The 20,405-nt window shown below is 36.7% G+C and overlaps 1 protein-coding gene across 6 annotated transcripts in view; it reads left to right on the top strand.

Moving 5' to 3' along the window:
• The window catches only part of REPS2 (RALBP1 associated Eps domain containing 2), a 227,911-nt gene that overhangs the window by 91,639 nt on the left and 115,867 nt on the right, over nucleotides 1–20,405 (top strand). For 5 of the 6 annotated variants that reach the window (XR_015728266.1, XR_015728265.1, XM_060686702.2 and 2 more), the window contains exons 5-8: nucleotides 3,238–3,329; nucleotides 4,836–4,974; nucleotides 18,255–18,318; nucleotides 18,966–19,108. Coding sequence is in view for 4 of the 6 variants with exons in the window: in XM_060686702.2 (XP_060542685.1) it covers nucleotides 3,238–3,329; nucleotides 4,836–4,974; nucleotides 18,255–18,318; nucleotides 18,966–19,108 (438 nt within the window). In the remaining 2 variants the exon portion in view is untranslated. The remainder of the gene's footprint in view (nucleotides 1–3,237; nucleotides 3,330–4,835; nucleotides 4,975–18,254; nucleotides 18,319–18,965; nucleotides 19,109–20,405) is intronic. The other variant, XM_087871424.1, reaches the window with a different exon arrangement.

Below are 20,405 nucleotides of genomic sequence, written 5' to 3'. Positions count from 1 at the left end.
TCTATAAGCCGCACTACCAAAAGGTGTGATCAATAATCAAGAGACTCCTCCTGCAGGATTGAGGAGGAGCTATGTAAAGTAGATGAGCCCCATGGCATGAGAAAGTGAGCACCTCTACCAGCAGCTGAACAAGTCACTCTAAAGGTTAGTTATTGTAAGGAGCAATATGAAACTCTACAACCACACTGACTTAGCAAAACTGCCACAACTGAGCAAGGAGGAGTAAATATACATTTATTGCAGACATATCTTGTATGGATGGAAGAAATGCTTATGGGAGAAGGAGGACCACCATATGCAGCCTAACTCCACCCCCTCCACCCCAATTGTTAAGTGTCATTTTATACAAAACTTCTGAATTATAAGAAACATTTATGCGAAAAATTTTGAGCTAACATGCCAGAGGTAACATTTTAAAATATTTGTAACCTGCCCCAATTGCTTGGAATCTTCCTGGGAGGATCAGGTTCCACATTAAAAAAAATATGGAGTGCTCAGTTTGCTTAAGAGTTTATCACCTAGAAAATGGAACTAATTCTTGTTCTTGCTTTTCACATAGTAAATTAGAATATTGCATGCCTAACTTGATCATTTACTATCATATTCTAATAAATCTTTTAAAACTTGTGGCAGTAGAATATCAGAGATCTTGGGAATGTTTTGGTCTTCAAATATACAGTGTTAATAAAACAAGTATATTCTCCAATTGTTTATAAAATTGCCTTTACAATTCACTCAACGTACTGCTAAATTGTAGTCAGATATCTGCAGAATGTGGTCAACACTTCATATTGCTATATTTAAATAATATAACATAGAATATAACCTAATACATGTTTTATTCTTTGCAAAACAAGTTTATATCCAGTAAACATATTTTAATATTTATTCACTTTCACAGTTAGCTGGGCAAGTTGAAATTTAAATAGCTTGTTTCTTAGATATCAATGCCTTCAAACCATTCTTTCCTTGCGATAAAAAAATTCATTGAAGATATTTACTCAAAAATGGTATATGAAAGATTATTTCTTAATACATGGTCTACATCTATATCCACATCTATATATTCATTTCTCTTTCTTTCTCTCTCCATGCACATTGATACATACACTGGCATTAGTTAATTTTTTTCCTTTTCCACCCTTTCATATCAGTCCCACCTAACCTCCAAAAATAATGTTTACAAATGAGGTGGACTATAGTAGAAAAAGGAATTATTGCGGGGAAAAGGAGATTTTTGAAAATGAGGCATTACCAGGTTTCTCTATTCTATGAATAGTATAAAAAAATAACTAATTGCACAACTTCCTCTTTTCTATATCATTGAAATATAATATGAAAGAAAGTGTCATTTCTTCTAAAATATGGAGAATCACACGATATATGAATTTATTTTTAACAGTATTGTTTCCTTTTTTTGATTATGTGAACTGTATGTTTAACTGCAAAAAATGTTTAAGCTGAGAAGTTAACTAATTATGCAGCTTGTATTTGATATTATAATGTATAAATATGGGAGAATGGAGTGATAGAAGAATAACAAAACATATACTTTATTTTCTTATGCCTCAAGTAAATCATAAGGAATCTCAGACATGTCTGCTATGTTGGATCTTCTGTTTGAATCCTTAGAAATGTGATGATCAGAATAAACAATATTAACTACCCTGTTTCCCCTAAAATAAGACATCACCTGATAATAAGCCCAAACGGGCTTTTGAGTGCATGCAATAAAATAAGCACACACATCCCGAAAATAAGCCCTCCCCAAAAATATTTAAACACATGCGCAGCCAGTCCCCACCATTTCCTCTGGTTTCCTCCATGCACCCCAAAATAATAAGACCTCCCCGAAAAGAAGGCCAAATGCTTATTTCGGGGTTCAAAAAAATATAAGACCAGGTCTTATTTTCAGGGAAACACGGTAGGTAGACAGATGCCCTGATGTTGAAAAAACAGCTTTGTATTCTTTTCTAAAAAATAAATCATTTATCTATCTAAAAGTGATAATACTGTTATTGCAACAAGTTCACAAAATATAAAAAGGAAAATGATCTTACAAATATACAGGATATTACTGGGCAAAGCCTTCTGATTATCTGAGGCTACAAAGGAATACCTTGTATTACTTGTCTTAACTTGTCTTAGCTATATTACGTTAGGATTAGTTTATTTATTTTTTATTTATTATAATTAAAACTGCTTATTTTTTTCCCTCAACTGTAAGGTGCCATAGTTTTCAGAGTGAAGACAAGGTTATTTAAATAAGCATTTTAAATAACAACCACTACAGAAATTTAAAAACATATTGATCATTTGTTATATATCACAAATGACAACAATAGACAGCTTTGTTGTAACATTGAGTGAACATGATAAATGTTGGTTTAACCTACTGCAGAAAGTTGCAAATTTAGTTTAATTAGAGCTCAGGTTAAAAACAAAAAGAAATTGCTGTTCTGAGAGATATTAGATATTTTTTGTGAATAATGAATTAACCCAGGGGTGAAATGCTCCTGGTTCGGATCGGATCGCCCGATCAGGTAGCGATGGCGGCGGGTGGTTCGGAGAACCAGTAGCAAAAATCCCTGTGGCCCCCCCTCCCCACCATGCCCAGCTGAGCCACACGATCATCAGAGGCTTTTCTTTTTTTTACTTTTAAAAGCATTTTTTCTACAACCTTCCGACAAAAAAATGCTTTTAAAAGTAAAAAAAAAAAAAGCCTCTAATGATCGCGCAGCTCAGCTGGGATCGTCAGAGGCTTTTCAAAGCATTTTTTTTTTGCAACCTCTTGGCCGAAGAGGTGGTAAAAAAAATGCTTTGAAAAGTCTCTGATGATCCCAGCTGAGTTGCGTGATCAGCAGAGGCTTTTCAAAGCATTAGAAAAAATGCTTTAAAAAGTTAAAAAAAAAAAAAAGTTGGCCATGGCCACCCAGTCACATTAACCTTCCCCACCAAGCCATGCCCAAAGAACTGGTAGTAACAAATTTCACATTTCACCCCTGAATTAACCTATTTAGAATCAAGCCTCTGTGTTAAAAAACCATTTGTCATTTGAACCTTCTTCATTAACCTTTTTCCTTAACCTTTATCCATCCTAATAGTGCTTATGTAATAAAGTGAATTTTACACATGTGTATGTATGTTTAAAATTATTTGGTATAAGACAAGATCCAAACTTTGTAATTTTTTATTTTGGTTTAGCATATGTTTTGCGTTCGTCTTAATCTTGCATAGGTTCCTATGAAGCTAGGCATTCTATTCAAGATGGATTGACTTCAGGGAATTATGGACCCAAATCAATGCCAACTCGCTCATGTGTTATACAGGTAATTTGCATGAGATGCAAAAATAACTGAAAATAAACTTTCTGCATGGGCTGCATACGTATTGAAAAATAAATTTTGATTTTTATAATCAATATTACATGAACTAGTCTTGAATGAGACCAATAGGTAGTTGCTAGTAGTATTTTGCAGCAAAGGACAATTGCAGTCTAAAACTAGTAAAGCTTATCTGAGAGCTAATATAAGCTCTGGCCTTTAGAATATGTGTGAAATGGAAGCATTTTACAACTATACAGGATCAGCTACAGGATAAAGTGAGATTGTGTTCCACCTAATTTAAGTACAAGTAGTCCTTGACGTATAACCACAATTGAGCCCAAAATTTCTGTTGCTAAGTGAGACATTTGTTGAGCGAATGTTACCCCATTTTACAACCTTTCTTGCCACATCTGTTAAAAGAATCACTGAAGTTGCTAAGTTGGTAACATGATTGTTAAGTGAATCTGACTTCCACATTGACTTTCCTTGTCAGAAGGTCACAAAAAGGGATCACATGACCCTGGGACACTACAACCATCATAAGTATGAGTCAGTTGCCAAACATCTGAATTTTGATCATGTGACCATGGGGTATTGCAACTGTTGTAAATGTGAAAAATGGTCATAAGTCACTTTTTTCAGTTCCATTGTAAGTTTGAACAGTCATTAAATGAACAGTTGTAAATTGAGGACTACTGGTATTAATTTATATTAGCTTTTATATTAGGATTAAGATTCACAGGTTGGAGGGCAAACATAACAGTATTGAATCAATGCCAGATATTTTAGTTTGTCTCCGTCTACCTGAAGTCATCATTCGTCCACTTTTTCACAGTGCTTTGGGTAAGACAAAGGGCTTCAGACTGAAACAAACTTCCAGATCTTATTGGCAGCAGCTTGAGTAAATCAAAATGTTCACTACCCTGAGATTCATGCTGCCATTATTTGCATGTACACAAAAAAATAGTGCATCTGTGTATAACTAAAAGAGGGTTCCACAGAACAGAGGCAATTTTGTATATCAGAAAGAGATTTCTAAAGAACAGAATTATTTATTCCTGGTGTGCTTGCTTGGAAATGTTAGATGCTAGAGTTGTTTTTTGAGATTTGATCTTACACCATTCTATTGACAATGAGTCCAATCAATCAACTATTTATCTGTGATTCATTTGGAACTTGTCTTATTTTCCTTGTTTGGAAATGTGAGGATTGTTAGCAATTTATTTAAGAAGTTTTCTTTTATACCTCATAGGTAGATTTTATCTCCTTAGTTTGTAAACCCTTCCACTGGAAAAGATTATACATTAAATATCCCTGGCATTCATTTTTGGCAATTTTTGATATGTATGGCTTCTGGAAAATAATGTTATGCAAATTCAACAGAAGTATCAATGCTATTTATTTTTAAAAGAATGACATAGTAGGAACAGAGCATAGTTAATGCTTTGAAACATCGGGACGCTCAGTTTTTTTGTTATCCTTCCAAAAAAACATTTTCCTTTTTTGAAGTCTCTTTCAATAGAAAGAGAACCAAAGGACAGCAGTAGTAATTACCCAGATGACCTTTGGAGGGTAACTGAGGAACAACGGGACTATTATATCAATCAATTCAAGTCTTTACAACTGGACCTCAACTCTTTCATTTCAGGTAATGTCCTTTGTAAACATAGAAAGTAATACTAGACTGAGAATCCTGGGCGAGTAAATGAAATTCATATAGACAAATGCAAAATGTGTAACTGTGTGTGTGTTGATAGGGGTGGGGATGGGTTATACACAATAGATAGTACCTGGTTTCCTGATATCTATTAAACAAATACAGAAAATAAACATATGGGATTATTTACATGAAATTAAATATTATTTACTATAATAATTGGAGTTCTATATTGTCCTATCTAACATATTTTTAATAGCAATGTAATATTTGAGCTCAAGAAACTAGAGTTTCCCTTATTTATGCTTGATAGAGATAATAAAAACTATATTATTCTGATAAGGATTTCAATTATGAAACCACAGTTGATTTGTAGTTGCTAATAAAACCAAACAAATTATATGTAGAAAATGTACAGAACAATTATTCAAAGCCATTATTTTATTTGTTAGCTTTACTCATACTAGAGCATTGCTTTTATTGCTCATTTTAATCTTATTTTAAATGATAATAGCCAAAGGTGATTTTGAAATAAATCCTATATTTTAATGTATAATATTCAATAAAACATAAGAGGGGGTTGATGTAATATCAAATATAAGCACCATTTCATTGCAAGAAACCAACCAACCAATGGACAGCTTGGCTACAGCTATAACTGAATAGCTGAGATACAAAATCAAGAAACAAGAAGAAAAAAGCTAAACAGTGCATCACTAACATGGAAGTTCAGGTTGGAACACAAGATCAGCAAGCTAAGATCAGATGCAAACAAGTTAGAACAGTTGAAAAAAAAGAAGCCAAGTTACAAGATCAAAGAGTTTCTGATCAAGAAATGCCACCTAGAGACTTCTGGTTTGCTTCCTGCCGCCGAAAGACGGTCCCGTTTTCGGACCGCCAGCCCCGCTGCCTGTCAGAGCCGCTTCGATCAAGAGAAGCGGCTCGGAAGTTCCCGAATCCTGAAGGATTAGAGGAATAGAGTCGGCGAGAAGCAGGTAGAGCCCCTGTGAGCCCCCAGATAGCTATCCTTTGCTTCTGGGGAGGAAACAGGCGCGGCTCCCTTTCAGCTCGCCGAGACTCCGGACAGCGTGGGACGAGTCTACCCAGCGTAGAACAAGGCGGCAGGATCAACCTTTCTACTGAAAACAAAGCAAATTCAAACAAACAGGGTAGAATAACAACTTGAACCACGAAACTGCAAGTATTACTAGCCCTGTGATTAACTTTAAAACAAAAGAGTGAATGAGTGAAAGTCTCTTGAAAATGGCGCCCGGCTTCAGCATTAACGAGAGCTGAAAGCAAGAGTGGATTAGCAAAGTTATTTCAACAAGTTACAAAATAGCATTGTCTGTAACAAGTGGAGGAAAAGGGGATTCTCCTTAAAACAAGTCTGATTTTGCTTCAATTTCATCTTTAATTTGACTAAACCTGGGGGAATTTTTTAGAGGACTCTGTGGTGGAGGAAAGGGAAAAAGGATTTCCTTTTTTGGAAAAGCCAGACTATGTGGCAGGATGGCTTCTAAGCAGACTAAACAGGAAGTAAAGGCGGCAGGGGTGGGACACATAAACCTGAACAGCAGCCTCCCAGCCAGCAGAGCCAGAAAAAAGAGATTGATCTTGAAAGTTTAAAGGATTTCATTACTCAGGCTTTGATGAGGCAAGATGAAAATTTGGATGAGAAGTTTAAAAAGTCACAACAGGAAATCAAGCAGGAGATTAAAGAAATTAAAGAGGTGGTGCAAGAAAAATATGACAAGATGACTCAAAAATTAATGACAGTGGTGACTGGATTGTCAGAAGCAATTATTAAAACTGATAATAAGGTGGAAGAATTTAGATCAGAAATGGATGTCAAAATGAAGGAGACTGACTATAAAATCTTTGATGCTGACAATAAAATGCAGAGACTTGAAAATGAGATCACAATGATGCAGTTCAGGTCTATGGAATTTGCCATAAGGCTGAGAGGCTTAAAAGAGAATGATAGACAAGACCTGAGACAGACTTGTGCTGATGCTCTAGCTGTGCTGTTAAAGATTAGCCCTGAAGAGATTTTTTGTGAAATGGATAAAGTGTACAGAGTGAATTCGTGGGTGGCCAGACAAAGACAATTGCCCAGAGATGTGGTGATATACTTTACAGATAGAAAAATGAGAAATGATATTTTGCAAAAGTCTTTTCTCTCTGCTGTGCAAGTGGAGGGAAAGGAGATTGGAGTTTATAAAGAGCTACCACCTAAGATGTTAAAAGATAGAAAGGATTTTGGCTTTCTAGTGAATGAATTAAAAAAACAACAAATTCCATTCAGGTGGGATGCTCCAACTGGTATAATCTTGAGGTATAAGGGAGAAAGATACCGATTAAATACTGTTGAGAAGGCGGAAGAATTCTATTCTAATGTCTTTAAAGAGAGTTCACCATTCCCACGTACATCCTCTGTGTTGGAGATAAAGGAGAGTGATAAAGAGAAGCAATTTCAGCAAGAGATGGAAGAGCAGCCCAAGCAGCTGGAACTAGAGGCAATGGAAATGCAGGGAGCTACAGGAGGTTTTCTGGATGAGCCCCTGCTAGATCTTACTTCGAAAACTGTGACTGAACCACCTAAGACTACAGGAGAAGTGGCTTTGGACCTAGCCCGGATGTGTGAAGCTAAAGATCAGCATATAACTCGAGCAATTTCTAAGCAACTCAAAGAAAAACAACAACAGGAAAGGCCCAAGCCACAGCAATAAAGGAGTCAAGGGTAATACACAAGAAAGTGAAGCCATGGGGGGAGCAAAGCCAAAGACTACCGACTCGGAAAATCTTCGGCAAATGTGCTTGTCGCTTCAAAAAAGTGTACATGACGATTAAGTTTTTATCTTGGAATGTGAATGGATTAAATTCACCACAGAAAAGGAAGAAATTATTTATTTACTTGAGACAATTTAACAATGATATAATTTGTTTACAAGAAACTCATGTTAGAACACAAGATCAAAAATATCTGATAAATTCAAGATTAGGAACACATTTTATAGCTTCAAATTTGGAAAAAAAGAATGGTGTGGTTATTTATATAAATAAAAGACTGTCAGCTAAAATTATAGAAGCAGATGAATGTGGTAGGTTTATAGCAATTGAACTGCACACAGCAAGTGGCCCAATTCTAGTGATTGGAATTTATGCTCCTAATCAACAACAGGACAATTTTTATAAAACTTTGCATTCTAAAATATTGCAATGGGACTGTAGATCTATTTTAATTATGGGAGATTGGAATGGAGTAATTGATTCTAAAATAGATAAAAAGAGTTTGGCGAAGTCAAGGATTAGACTACCACAGACTTTTTTTGATATGAAAGAAGATTTGGAATTAAAAGATATTTGGAGAATACATAACCCAAAAGAATTGGATTTTACTTTTTTTTCAGATAGACACAGATCCTTTTCTAGGATTGATTTTATTTTACTATCAGCTGACCTACTTGTAAAAACAAAAAGAACAAAGATTTTTCCAAGGACTTTAACTGACCATAGCCCGGTATGGATAGAAATTGAGATGGGAAAGAGCGAGAGAAGATCATGGAGATTAAATGAAAATCTGTTTAGATACGAAAAGAATATAACAGAATTTAAAAAGCAGATGAAAGAATTTTTTGAAATAAACTTGAATAAGGGTACCCCTATTGAAATCGTGTGGGATGCGAGTAAAGCATATATGAGAGGGGTACTCATCCATATGAACTCTAAACACAAATTAAATCGACAAAAGAAAAGATCTGAAATGGAAGCAGAAATAAAGAATAAAGAACAGTTACTTATAAAAAACTCAACAGATGAAAGAATACGAGGAGCTATAAAACTTCTGAAAGATCAATTTCAAATGCTTATGGCGGAACAAACAGCAACAAATCTACAATTTGCGAAACATAACACATTCTGCAACGCTAACAAACCGGGCAGATGGTTGGCTTACACACTGAGGAAGAGGCAGAGTACATGGATCATTGATAGTATTGATACTGGAGGGAAGGAAATTTCTCAACAAAAATTAATTAAAGAAGTTTTTGTAGATTATTATACTAAATTATATGCCAAAGATGATATACAGAATGGACTTATAGAGAAATATCTAGAAAATAAAAGAGTTACAAAAATCACTAGCCAACAAAAGGAGAGAATGAATCATCTTATAACAGCTGAGGAGATTATTGTCGCAATTAAACAATTGAAAACAACTAAAGCTCCTGGGACGGATGGTTTAACTGCGGTGTACTATAAAACTTTACAAGCAGAAATGATTTAACATCTTAAAGATCTATTTTGTAGTATACAACAAGGGGGTAAAATACCCCCATCATGGAAAACAGCATATTTTTCATTGATACCGAAAGAGCAAGTAGGTCCTAAAAAACCTGAGAATTTTAGACCAATATCTCTTCTGAATAATGACTATAAAATATTTGCAAAAGTACTAGCCAACAGGTTGATGCCAGTTATTCAAGAGGTGATTCATTGTGATCAAGCGGGATTTATAGAAGGCAGATACATGAAGGACAATGTAAGGCAAGTTATAGATTTACTGGAATATCTTGAGAAGAATAAACAGATCCCTGCAGTGCTGGTTTTCTTGGATGCGGAGAAGGCCTTTGATAGAGTGGATTGGGACTTTCTATTAAAGACATTAAAAAAGATGGACTTTGGGGATCAATTTATGCAGGCGGTTTCAGCAATTTATCAAGAACAAAAGGCACAGATTATTATTAATAGAAGTTTGACAACAGACTTTAATATTGAAAAAGGAACAAGACAAGGTTGTCCGTTATCCCCATTGTTATTTATTTTAACCTTAGAAGTCTTGTTGAATACAATACGGGACTCGAGCACCTTGAAAGGAATAGTGATAAGGCAAGAGGATTACAGAATAAGGGCATTTGCAGATGATCTGGTTGTTACCCTAACACAGCCGATGGAATCAATAATCCAGATGAAAGACATTATAGAACAATATGGTATAGTATCAGGATTTAGACTGAACCAGAAAAAAACTAAGATGATAGTTAAAAATATGACACAAGATCGAAAACAGGAACTTGAAAACAAGGCAGGTTTTGAGATAGTACCAAAGGTTAAATATCTAGGAGTTCAGGTTGCAGAATCAAATATGAAACTGTTTCAAAATAATTACGAGGTATTGTGGCGAGAGGTACAGAAAGATATGGAGACCTGGAAAAAACTGCAGCTGTCTCTACTTGGAAGAATAGCAGCAGTTAAGATGAACATTTTGCCAAGATTTCTTTTTTTGTTTCAAATGATTCCGGTGCTCAAAAGTAATAAACAATTGAGAGAATGGCAAAGAGGACTGAACAAGTTTGTCTGGAATGAGAAAAAGCCAAGAGTTAAACTGAAAATTATGCAAGATGTTCCAGAAAGGGGAGGTCTTAAACTTCCAAATCTACAATTATATTATGAAGCAGCAGCTTTGACGCAAGCAAGTGACTGGTTTGGAAGGAAAAAGACTGGAATATTGAATATAGAAAGTTTTGATCTTGAATTTGGTTGGCATGCTTACTTATTTTATGAGAACAAAGTGGATAAAGTATTAAAAAGCCACATACTTAGAAACTCCTTGATGAGAGTTTGGAAGAAGCACCGACTCAAATGGGATTACAAAATACCATTATGGCTGGATCTTGGTCATATCATGTGGAATACAAATATAATGTCACTCGGGGGGTTTTTATATAAAGAAGTTCTTTTTGCAGATGTGGGCAGATGGCAACTGAAGACTTTAGAAATGTTGTTGGAAGAAGGGATTAATTTAACCTGGTTACAGTATAATCAACTTCAATTGAGATGGAAAGAGGACCAAAAAACTGGTATAATGATGCATGAGGAAGAATTGGTTAGACATATAAAAGAGAAAGGTCCAATGCATATTAGAAGGGTATATAATGTTTTGTTAGAAAGGGATTCAGAAACTGAATTGGTTAAAGATTGTATGATAAAGTGGGCACAGAATTTTGCAGAACCAGTAATGTTGGAAACATGGGAAAAATATGGGTTCAGAATGTTAAATTTACACAGTCGCAGAATTTGAGGGAAAATTTTTATAAAATGTTTTATAGATGGCATTTAGATCCTAAGAAATTGTCGTTCATGTACCCTAATGTTCAACCAAAATGCTGGAGATGTGATTGCCTAGATGCCACATATTATCATATGTGGTGGACTTGTAAGAAAGTGAAGGTTTTTTGGATAAAAATTTGGTGGGTTATGCAGAATGTTTTGAAGAAAAAAATTCAGTTTTCTCCACAATTGTTTTTATTGGGTATAGTTAAGGGTTTTACATTGGGTGAAACAAAGTTGATATTGTATATGATAACAGCTGCGAGATTACTGATAGGTCAATATTGGAAAAATGAAGCTATGCCTACTATTGAAGAATGGACTTTGAAGATGGCCAGTTTTGCAGAAGATGGCGAAGATTTCAGCATATTTAAAGGATCGCTCACAAGAGACTTATGTATGGGAGTGGAAAAAGTGGATAGATTATGTGCAGAATAAATATCAAACTAGGAAATATCAGATAGCTTTTAACTGAAAGTATTATATAGGGATAGAATAATAGAATTTTGTGAAGATGTGAAAAATATACAGGGGGTGGAGGGGTTCAAGTTTTATAAAAAGGGGATTTTGATTTGGATTATATTTTGTGGAAGTCTGGGGGGAGGGGAGGGTTAGGGGGGGTTAGGGAGGGTTAGGGAGGTCAGGGAGAGTTGGGGGGGAAATTGGGGAGAAAATGTAATTGTAAAACTTTTTCAATAAAAAAAAAAAGAAATGCCACCTAGAAACAAGGAAGATTAAAGAAGCTCTAGAAATAATAAAGCAGCAAATAACAGTTATATAAGTAATCCTCAACTTGTATGACCACATTGAGCCCAAAATTTCCATTGCTAAGTAAGACAGTTGTTAAGTGACATTTTCTCCATTTCACAACTTTTCTTGCCACAGTTATTAAATGAATTCTTAAGTTCTGTTCAGTTCTTAAGTTAATAACACATTTGTTAAGTGAATCTGGCTTCCCCATTGAGTTTACTTGTCAGAAAGTCACAAAAAGGTGAGCCATGACTCCAGGAGATTGCAACCGTCATAAATATATGCCAGTTGCCAAATGTCTGAATTTTGATCACAAAATTCTGTAACGGTCATAAGATACTTTTTTCACTGCCATTGTAACTTCAAATGGTCACTAAATGAATAGTTGTAAGTCAAGAACTACTTGTAGCCAAGAACATCAGCAGATATGAACATCAGCAGATATGAAGCTCAAATATAGGCAGCATCTCCAATTTCAGTTGAATCAGAAACTTTTCTACCAATCCATCAATGGACAGAGTGAATGCAATGAGTCATTCAATACCTGACAAAAAAAGTGACTTCTGGGCACAGCTATGGGACAACCCAAAGAAATGCAACAAGAATGCATCTTGGCTAAAAGAGGTGGACAAGAATAATTTAAAAAAAAGTGGAAATGAAAGAACTAATAATGGGGGAGAAATGGGGGAGAAAAGAACCGGGAAGATTAAGAGTTGGTAAGCATCAGGGGAAGATGAATGATGTGGGTTTTGGTTGAAACATTTGTTCTACACCCACCTATTGCCAAGCAGTTTAACAACAAACTGCAAATGGTGAAATTGATGATTGGTTAACTTCTAGCAGAAGCTACCAGATAATGAAAGATCCAGCAAGACAGGTAGCATCAGGCAACTATAGACCAATTACCTGCTTATCAACAACTTTCAGATTACTAACTAGTGTAGTAGCTGATGCACTCCAACAGCATCTAGTTTTGAAAACAAGCTCTTTCTACCTGAGCAGAAAGGAAACCACCCAAACAGCAGAACAACAAAAGATCAGCTCCTAATTGGCAAAATTATTTTGGAAAACACAACACCCCAGACAACAAGAAAATCCAATTGCCTCTCGAAAAAGCACCTTTGGGACAACACCCCAGACTTAACAATGTAGATAAGAAAGACCAAAAAAAGTCTGGATAGTGGATGTGGCAATACCTGGAAACCGAAGAAAGGAAGAGAAATAATTGGAGAAAATCAGAAAATTCAAAGACCTGTAAATGGAAGTAGAACAACTGTGGCAAAAGAAAGCAAAGACAATACCAATAGTAATAGGTATCTTGGATGCAATTCCAAAATAACAGAGGCACCACTTTAACATTGACAAAATCACCATGAGTCAATTGCAAAAGGCAGCTTTATTTGGAAGCACTTAATTGTGCAACAATACTTTTAACATCATCAGACAATAACATCTTGGGAAGGACTCAGTAGGTGGATAAAAATACCGATCCAGTCTAAACATCTAGCTGAATGTGCGATGAACTCTGATTCGTTGTAGGAAAATATAAATAAAATAACGATGCATTTCCAAGTTATTACAGCTATTGCTTCTTAATTAGAAAATAAACTTTTTTAATGGTGAACCTTCCTTCAAAACAGAATTGAAAAACATGCTTTGATACTAGTACTCAAATTGTATTTTCCCAATTTTAATTAGACCAAACTATAATATAATAAAATCATGTAATACTTTTAATGTCAAGATAGAAAGAAAGAAAGCAGAATGCTTCCGTTTTTAACTAGTTCCAATTAATATTATGCCTATACCTAAACAGTTTATGAACTAACCTTCTACATTGGTGACAGCAGCGGTGAAATCCACTTACTTTTGCTACTGGTTTGGGAACTGAAGTGCGCAGGAGCATGTGTGCGCTATGCATATGCATGAATCTTCTGCGCATGCGCAGAGGGTAAAAAAACGGGACGGTGGGTCCCGGTGGGTGGGCGGAGCCTCCCACCACTGGTGCTACTGGTTCGGCGAGCCGGGTAGAACCGGTTGGATTTCACTGCTGGGCGACAGTCATCCTCATTAGTTCCTATACAGAGTACATTGGGCAGTAAGTGTTTTCCAGAAGTTTCAATCATTTGCAGTATCTTTGGCATCATCCCAAGGGACATTAATAATCTTAAAATCTTCCGTAAGGGTTTGTTGCTAGGTTTTCTGAGGTGCAGCTCGTTTTCTGTTTCTTCCAGAAGGCATCCAATTTAGTGCAATTTTTGGATGCCAGTCTTTAGATATATGTAAGATATGGTCAACAAGCCACATTGAATCTTCATTCACAGTTCTTGATAGGTTCTAAATTTGATCTTTGTAGTACCTCTTCAATAGTAATGTGATTTTTTTTATTTTTTTTAAATTTGATTTATATGCCGCCCTTCTCCAGAGACTCAGGGCAGCTTACAATGCATTAAGCAATAGCCTTCATACTTTTGTATATTTATATAAAGTCAGCTTATTGCCCCCACAAACTGGGTCCTCATTTTACCTACCTTAGAAAGGATGGAAGGCTGAGTCAACCTTGAGCCTGGTGAGATTCGAATTTACAGTAATTGCAGATAGCTGGTGTTAATCACAATGCTTTTTAGTCTGCTGAGCCACCAGGCCCTTATGAGACGTGGAGGACATTATCCTCGTGCTGACAGTATATAGACTTTTATTCTGTGAAATAATATGCTCTTTGCTGCAGTCCTCTTTGTTTAAATAGAAATTCTTGGCCATTTCAGTAAGTTCTATAAAATAAATGCTATGTATGAAAACTGTTTCATTGAAATTTCAATTTTATCAGGTAGCTCATAAAAATTACGCATTTTAAATTAAAATCTTCCTGCTTTAGATTTTATTACTGCTGTTCACCTGGAATTTAAGTATTTTGATAAAATTAATTTTCATCTCCTTTGTAGGATTTTACTTTGATTAAGATCAGAAAATTACTATATTTTTTGCTCAATAAGACACACTTTTTGTCTCCCAAAAGTGGGTGGAAATGTCTGTGCGTCTTATGGAACAAACATTGCCGAAGCCCCACCCATCTGTTGGCTCTTTTTGGCCTCTGCGTGCCACGAAGGACGCATGGAGGCCAAAAATGGGGCACGCGGAGGCAAAAACGGAGCACATGGAGGTTGAAAACGGGAGTGCGTCTTATGGTCAGGTGTGTCTTATGGAGCAAAATATACGGTATATATTGCAAAGAATTGTTAAGCATTTATTATTTATTTATTTTTATTTATTAAATTTATATACCGCCCTATTCCTAAGGGACTCAGGGCGGTGAACAGCGAACGATAAAAATACATGTAATACAAACGTTAATAATAAAAAAAACCAATTAAAATATACTAAACATTCTGGTCCTAGATAATTCAAGACATCCCAGTTTAAAATAAAATCAAAAAGCAATATAAAGGGAAAGTTAGGCCAGGCCGGCCTGCTGAAACAGGAATGTTTTGAGGGCACGGCGGAAAGTGCGCAGATCCGGAATCTTCTGTATCCCTGGGAGGAGCTCGTTCCAGATGGTGGGTGCCCCCACAGAAAAGGCTCTCCCCCTGGGGGCCGCCAGTCGACATTGTTTGGCTGACGGCACCCTGAGAAGCCCCTCTCTATGGGAGCGTACTGGGCGGTGAGAGGCTATTGGTGGCAGAAGGCGGTCTCGTAAGTACCCCGGTCCTAAGCCATGGAGTGCTCTAAAGGTGGTAACTAAGACCTTGAAGCGCACCCGGAAGACCACAGGGAGCCAGTGCAGCTCGCGCAGGAGGGGAGCCACATGGGAGCGCCATGCTGCTCCCATAACTACCCGCGCGGCCGCATTCTGGACCAGCTGGAGCCTCCGGGTGCTCTTCAAGGGGAGCCCCATGTAGAGAGCATTACAGTAGTCCAGGCGTGAAGTGACGAGGGCATGAGTGACCGTTTTTAACGAGTCCCGATCCAGAAAGGGATGCAACTGGCGAATCAGGCGAACCTGATAAAAAGACCTCCCGGCCACAGCTGTCAAGTGTTCTTCTAAAGACAGCCGTGAGTCCAAGAGGACGCCTAAGTTGCGAACCCTCTCCGTGGGGGGCAATGACTCATCCCCAATAGTCAGTGATGGCACCAATTGACTATATCGGGACGTCGGAAACCACAGCCACTCGGTCTTGGATGGGTTGAGCCTGAGTCTGTTCCTCCCCATCCAGATCCGTACAGCCTCCAGGCACTGGGACATCACTTTAAGGGCATCATTGGGGTGGTCCGGGGTGGAGATGTATAGCTGAGTATCATCAGCATACTGATGATACTTCACCCCAAAACCACGGATGATCTCACCCAGCGGCTTCACATAAATGTTGAACAGAAGGGGTGAGAGAACCGACCCCTGTGGCACCCCACATACAAGGGGCCTTGGGGTCGACCTCTGCCCCCCTGTCAACACAGACTGCGACCGATCAGATAGAAAGGAGGCGAACCACCGCAACACGGTGCCTCCCACCCCTAACTCTTCCAACCGGTGCAGCATGATACCATGGTCGATGGTATCAAAAGCTGCTGAGAGGTCTAATAGGACCAGGATAGAGGAGCAACCCCTGTCCCGGGCCCTCCAGAGATCATCTACCAATGCGACCAATGCCGTTTCCGTGCTGTATCCAGGCCTGAAGCCCGACTGGAACGGATCTAGATAAGCCGATTCATCCAAGTACTGAGGAAGCTGTCGCGCTACCACACTCTCAACAACCTTCGCAATGAAGCGAAGGTTGGAGACTGGACGGTAATTAGCCAACACTGCTGGGTCCAGAGAAGGCTTCTTGAGGAGAGGCCTCACCACCGCCTCCTTCAAGGCAGCAGGGAAGACACCCTCTCTCAAGGAAGCATTTATAATCCCCTGGAGCCAGCCTCGTGTAACCTCCCGAGAGGCCAGCACCAGCCAGGAGGGACACGGGTCCAATAAACATGTGGCCGCGCTTAGTCTGCCCAGTATCTTGTCCACGTTTTCCAGAGTCACAGAATCAAACTCTTCCCAGATAATATTCTCAAGACTTGCCTCCATCCTCCCTCCCGAATCTACCCAGTCAGAGTCCAAATTTTCCCGAATCTGAGCGATTTTGTCATACAAATATTGTACAAAGTCCTCGGCTCTACCCTCCAAGGGGTCCTTCCACGCTTCCTGGTGGAGCAGGGAGCGGGTCACCCTAAACAGGGCGGCCGGGCGATTATCTGATGACGCAATAAGAGCGGAAAAATAGTTACACTTTGCCGCTTTTATTGCCACCAGGTAGGTCTTAATATGAGACCTTACCAGTGTTCGGTCAGATGAACATGGAAATAAAGAAAAATCCTAGAAGAGGTCAGGGGCAATCGATATTCATAGTAAACTAAAAATTTATGTAATACGCTTATGAGTATTATCATTCATCATTGAGATGGCTTTATATTTTGGATGCACATAAGAATATAGACATTCACAATAACCATATATTCAAATGCAATATATTCAGATATATTAAGTCTTCTGAGTAGGTTCATGCTAATTATTAAATGAATTCAGGGGCAAAAAAATGAGTGAGATTTCCAAGTAGAAACAATATGTCCAATTCTCTTGGCTGTAATGAAATTGTTCCAAGTATTCTGTCCAGGTAAGGTCCAGTCAATGGATAACAGGAGAAGGTCCTTTTCTGGGATGACAAAAACTCTATGGAACAGCTTTCTCCTGAAGTCATACTAGCACAGCTACAGTGTCAACATTTCAAAAGCTGTTCAAAACAGAGCTATTTCATAGGGCCTTGAAAGTGATATGATTTCATACCAGATGATACACTGATAGTTCAATATATATATTTGACATTCTATTTATTCCAACTTCTACTATTTTTGTAGGTTTTATTATTGAAATTCTTAATTAATTTCTATTGCATTATTAATTTTACTGTTTTAAATACTTTTTCAGACCTTAGGGGATTCTTATAACATGGATATATACATAGATATACATAGATATATATGTTTACACACACACATGTTCTTTCCATCTAAGATTTCTGTGTGTGGATACACTCAGAGACAGCAGCAAAGGCTAGATAATCATACCTTGCTCACTACTAATTTTCAGATAGCATTAAACTATAGTCTGGAAATTCTGAATATACTGAATTTCTGAATTTACTGAATAAAAATAACAACAGATAAATACTGTCTTTCAGAAGCCTCAAAATCTTTTTCTGAAAAATAAAATACTGATGAAATATTGTAATTACTGTTAAAGTTACATAAGAAAAACAGTGTTCTAGCAAAATAACCCGTAAACTGATTCATTTTTTTAAAAGAAATATAAGAAGAATACCAGTAGAAAATTTGTTGCTGAATTATTTATTTTACTGCTTTCTGGCCGTAATTTTTAACAGGTTCTGTGGCTAAGAATTTCTTTACAAAATCTAAACTGCCAATCCATGAGCTTTCACACATATGGTAAGTACTATTTTCTAAATCATAATATTATTTTATCTCGGGGGGGGGGGGTCCTGTGTCTGTATGCAAACCAATGCAACAGAAAATGTCTTCACCAATGGCTCACACTGTGAACCAAGCAAAATAGAGAGTAAATTAATATTTATTTTATGCTTTTATCTTTTCAGTGGCCTAACAAAATGTGAATAGTACTATAATCTAAAAATGTTCTAAAGAGCATATTAGGGAGCCTAAAAGTATAAAAGTTTTAATCAAGTTCAGATAAATGTAATTCAGAAAAATTAACATCATAAGCTTCACTTCTAGTTGTGTTTATGAATTCATATCCTGATTCTTTTAAACAGTGATAGTTTCGTGTATATTAGAATTAACTCATACTCATTTTTTGGATGTTACATTTCTAAACTTGCCTAGTTATACAAATAAACATAAAGTAATTTTTAAAAATCATAGTAGTTTAATTGTAATTTTATTGCAATTGCAATATATTTTATTATAAAGTATAATTGTAATTTATATTTGTAATAAAATTATTTGTATTACAATTAGAAATCACATTAGTTAATACCTGTATGAGTAAAATGTAGTGTAACGAACAGGTTTTCGTTCTCGAAAATAGGGTTGTATAATAATTATCTGATTTGTAGGGAACTTAGTGATGTTGACTGTGATGGAGCATTGACATTAGCAGAGTTCTGTGCTGCCTTTCACCTTGTTGTTGCTCGGAAGAATGGTTATCTTTTGCCAGGTAGCTTGCCAGAGACGCTCTTACCTGACTATCTTCACGCAGGTAAAGTTTCAGTGTTTGTGTATAGGTTTTCAGTTAATTAAAACCGTGTTTTAACCATAGTCTGTTTTTATGCAATAATTATAGGAAAAATGCTCTGAAACTGTGGGTAATCAATGTTTGGTCTGTTGGTAACCGCTGTGATAATTCTCGCTTAACAGCGAACCTATATGTAGCCAAAAAGCTTGGCTAATATATATTCATGAAGTCTGTGTCCTGAAATCCTTAAAATTATTGACTCATGACCTAGAAGCTGGAACCTGGGCCTTTTTGCCGTACGGTGTTCATCTGGATCCTTCCAATATGATTATTTTATATTGTGCTGACATTACTTTTAATCTTATATCCATAACCCTACAATGCACTTTATAGTACATTACATCTCAATAGAATAACAAATTGAAACCATTAATGGATTTCTCTTTAAGGTCACAATTATTGAAAAAAAAAAAAAAAATCCATAATATCCAGAGATATTTTACTAGAAGAGTACTCAAATCCTCTGCTCAAACTCAATGTAATTCGCTCTAATCTTGATTGTAGGAAATATGACTTCTGCAATAGAGTAGTAAATGACTGGAACACTCTACCTGATCCTCTAATCCCCATACCTTTTACCTTAAACTGTCTACCGTGGAGCTTTCATGTTTTTAAGAGGTCCCTAAGGGGGTGTGCATAAGCGCACCAGCGCGCCTACCATCCCTGTCCTACTGTTCCCATTTATATGTACTCATTTTATGTGTTTATGCCTATGTTTTGCTTATTTATTTCCTTTTATTTGTGCCAATTTTTTTTCATGTGTCTATGTCTATGTCTATACTGTTACTTGTTTCCTTGTACTTGTTGACAAATAAATAAATAAATAAATAAATGATAGCAACTGATGTAGCTTTTATGGGTCTAATGAGGTTACTGCTCTTCTATTAATCTTACTTTCCCAATGAAAAATAAGTATAGTGATCTTTGGATACTAAAATACTGGTATGGAAAATATTTTATATGGGTTCTTTTCTTATTTGGGTATTGTTCTTATATTTAAAGAGACCACTATCACACAAAGATAGTGGTGAACCACCCAGTCAGGACTTCTAAGTTAGTTTGGAAAGATTTAATACCATTTATACCAGTTTTGTGTGCCTGGAAATGAAATAGTCTTAAAATATATTGCCTATTTTTTGAGAGATACTTTTTAATTACAACATTCTGAGAATAATCAGAAACTTCCCATATTTTCATCCCAAAGAATGAATGAAAAGTGCATTAACTTATCTATCCATATCTTTTTATTACTTTCTCCCTA

The sequence above is a fragment of the Pantherophis guttatus genome, chromosome 5 (genome assembly GCF_059756535.1).
Source record: "Pantherophis guttatus breed Tessera chromosome 5, ASM5975653v1, whole genome shotgun sequence".
Taxonomy (NCBI): domain Eukaryota; kingdom Metazoa; phylum Chordata; class Lepidosauria; order Squamata; family Colubridae; genus Pantherophis; species Pantherophis guttatus.
Note: the sequence above shows the minus strand (reverse complement) of the source record. Positions and strands in the feature narration are given on the sequence as shown.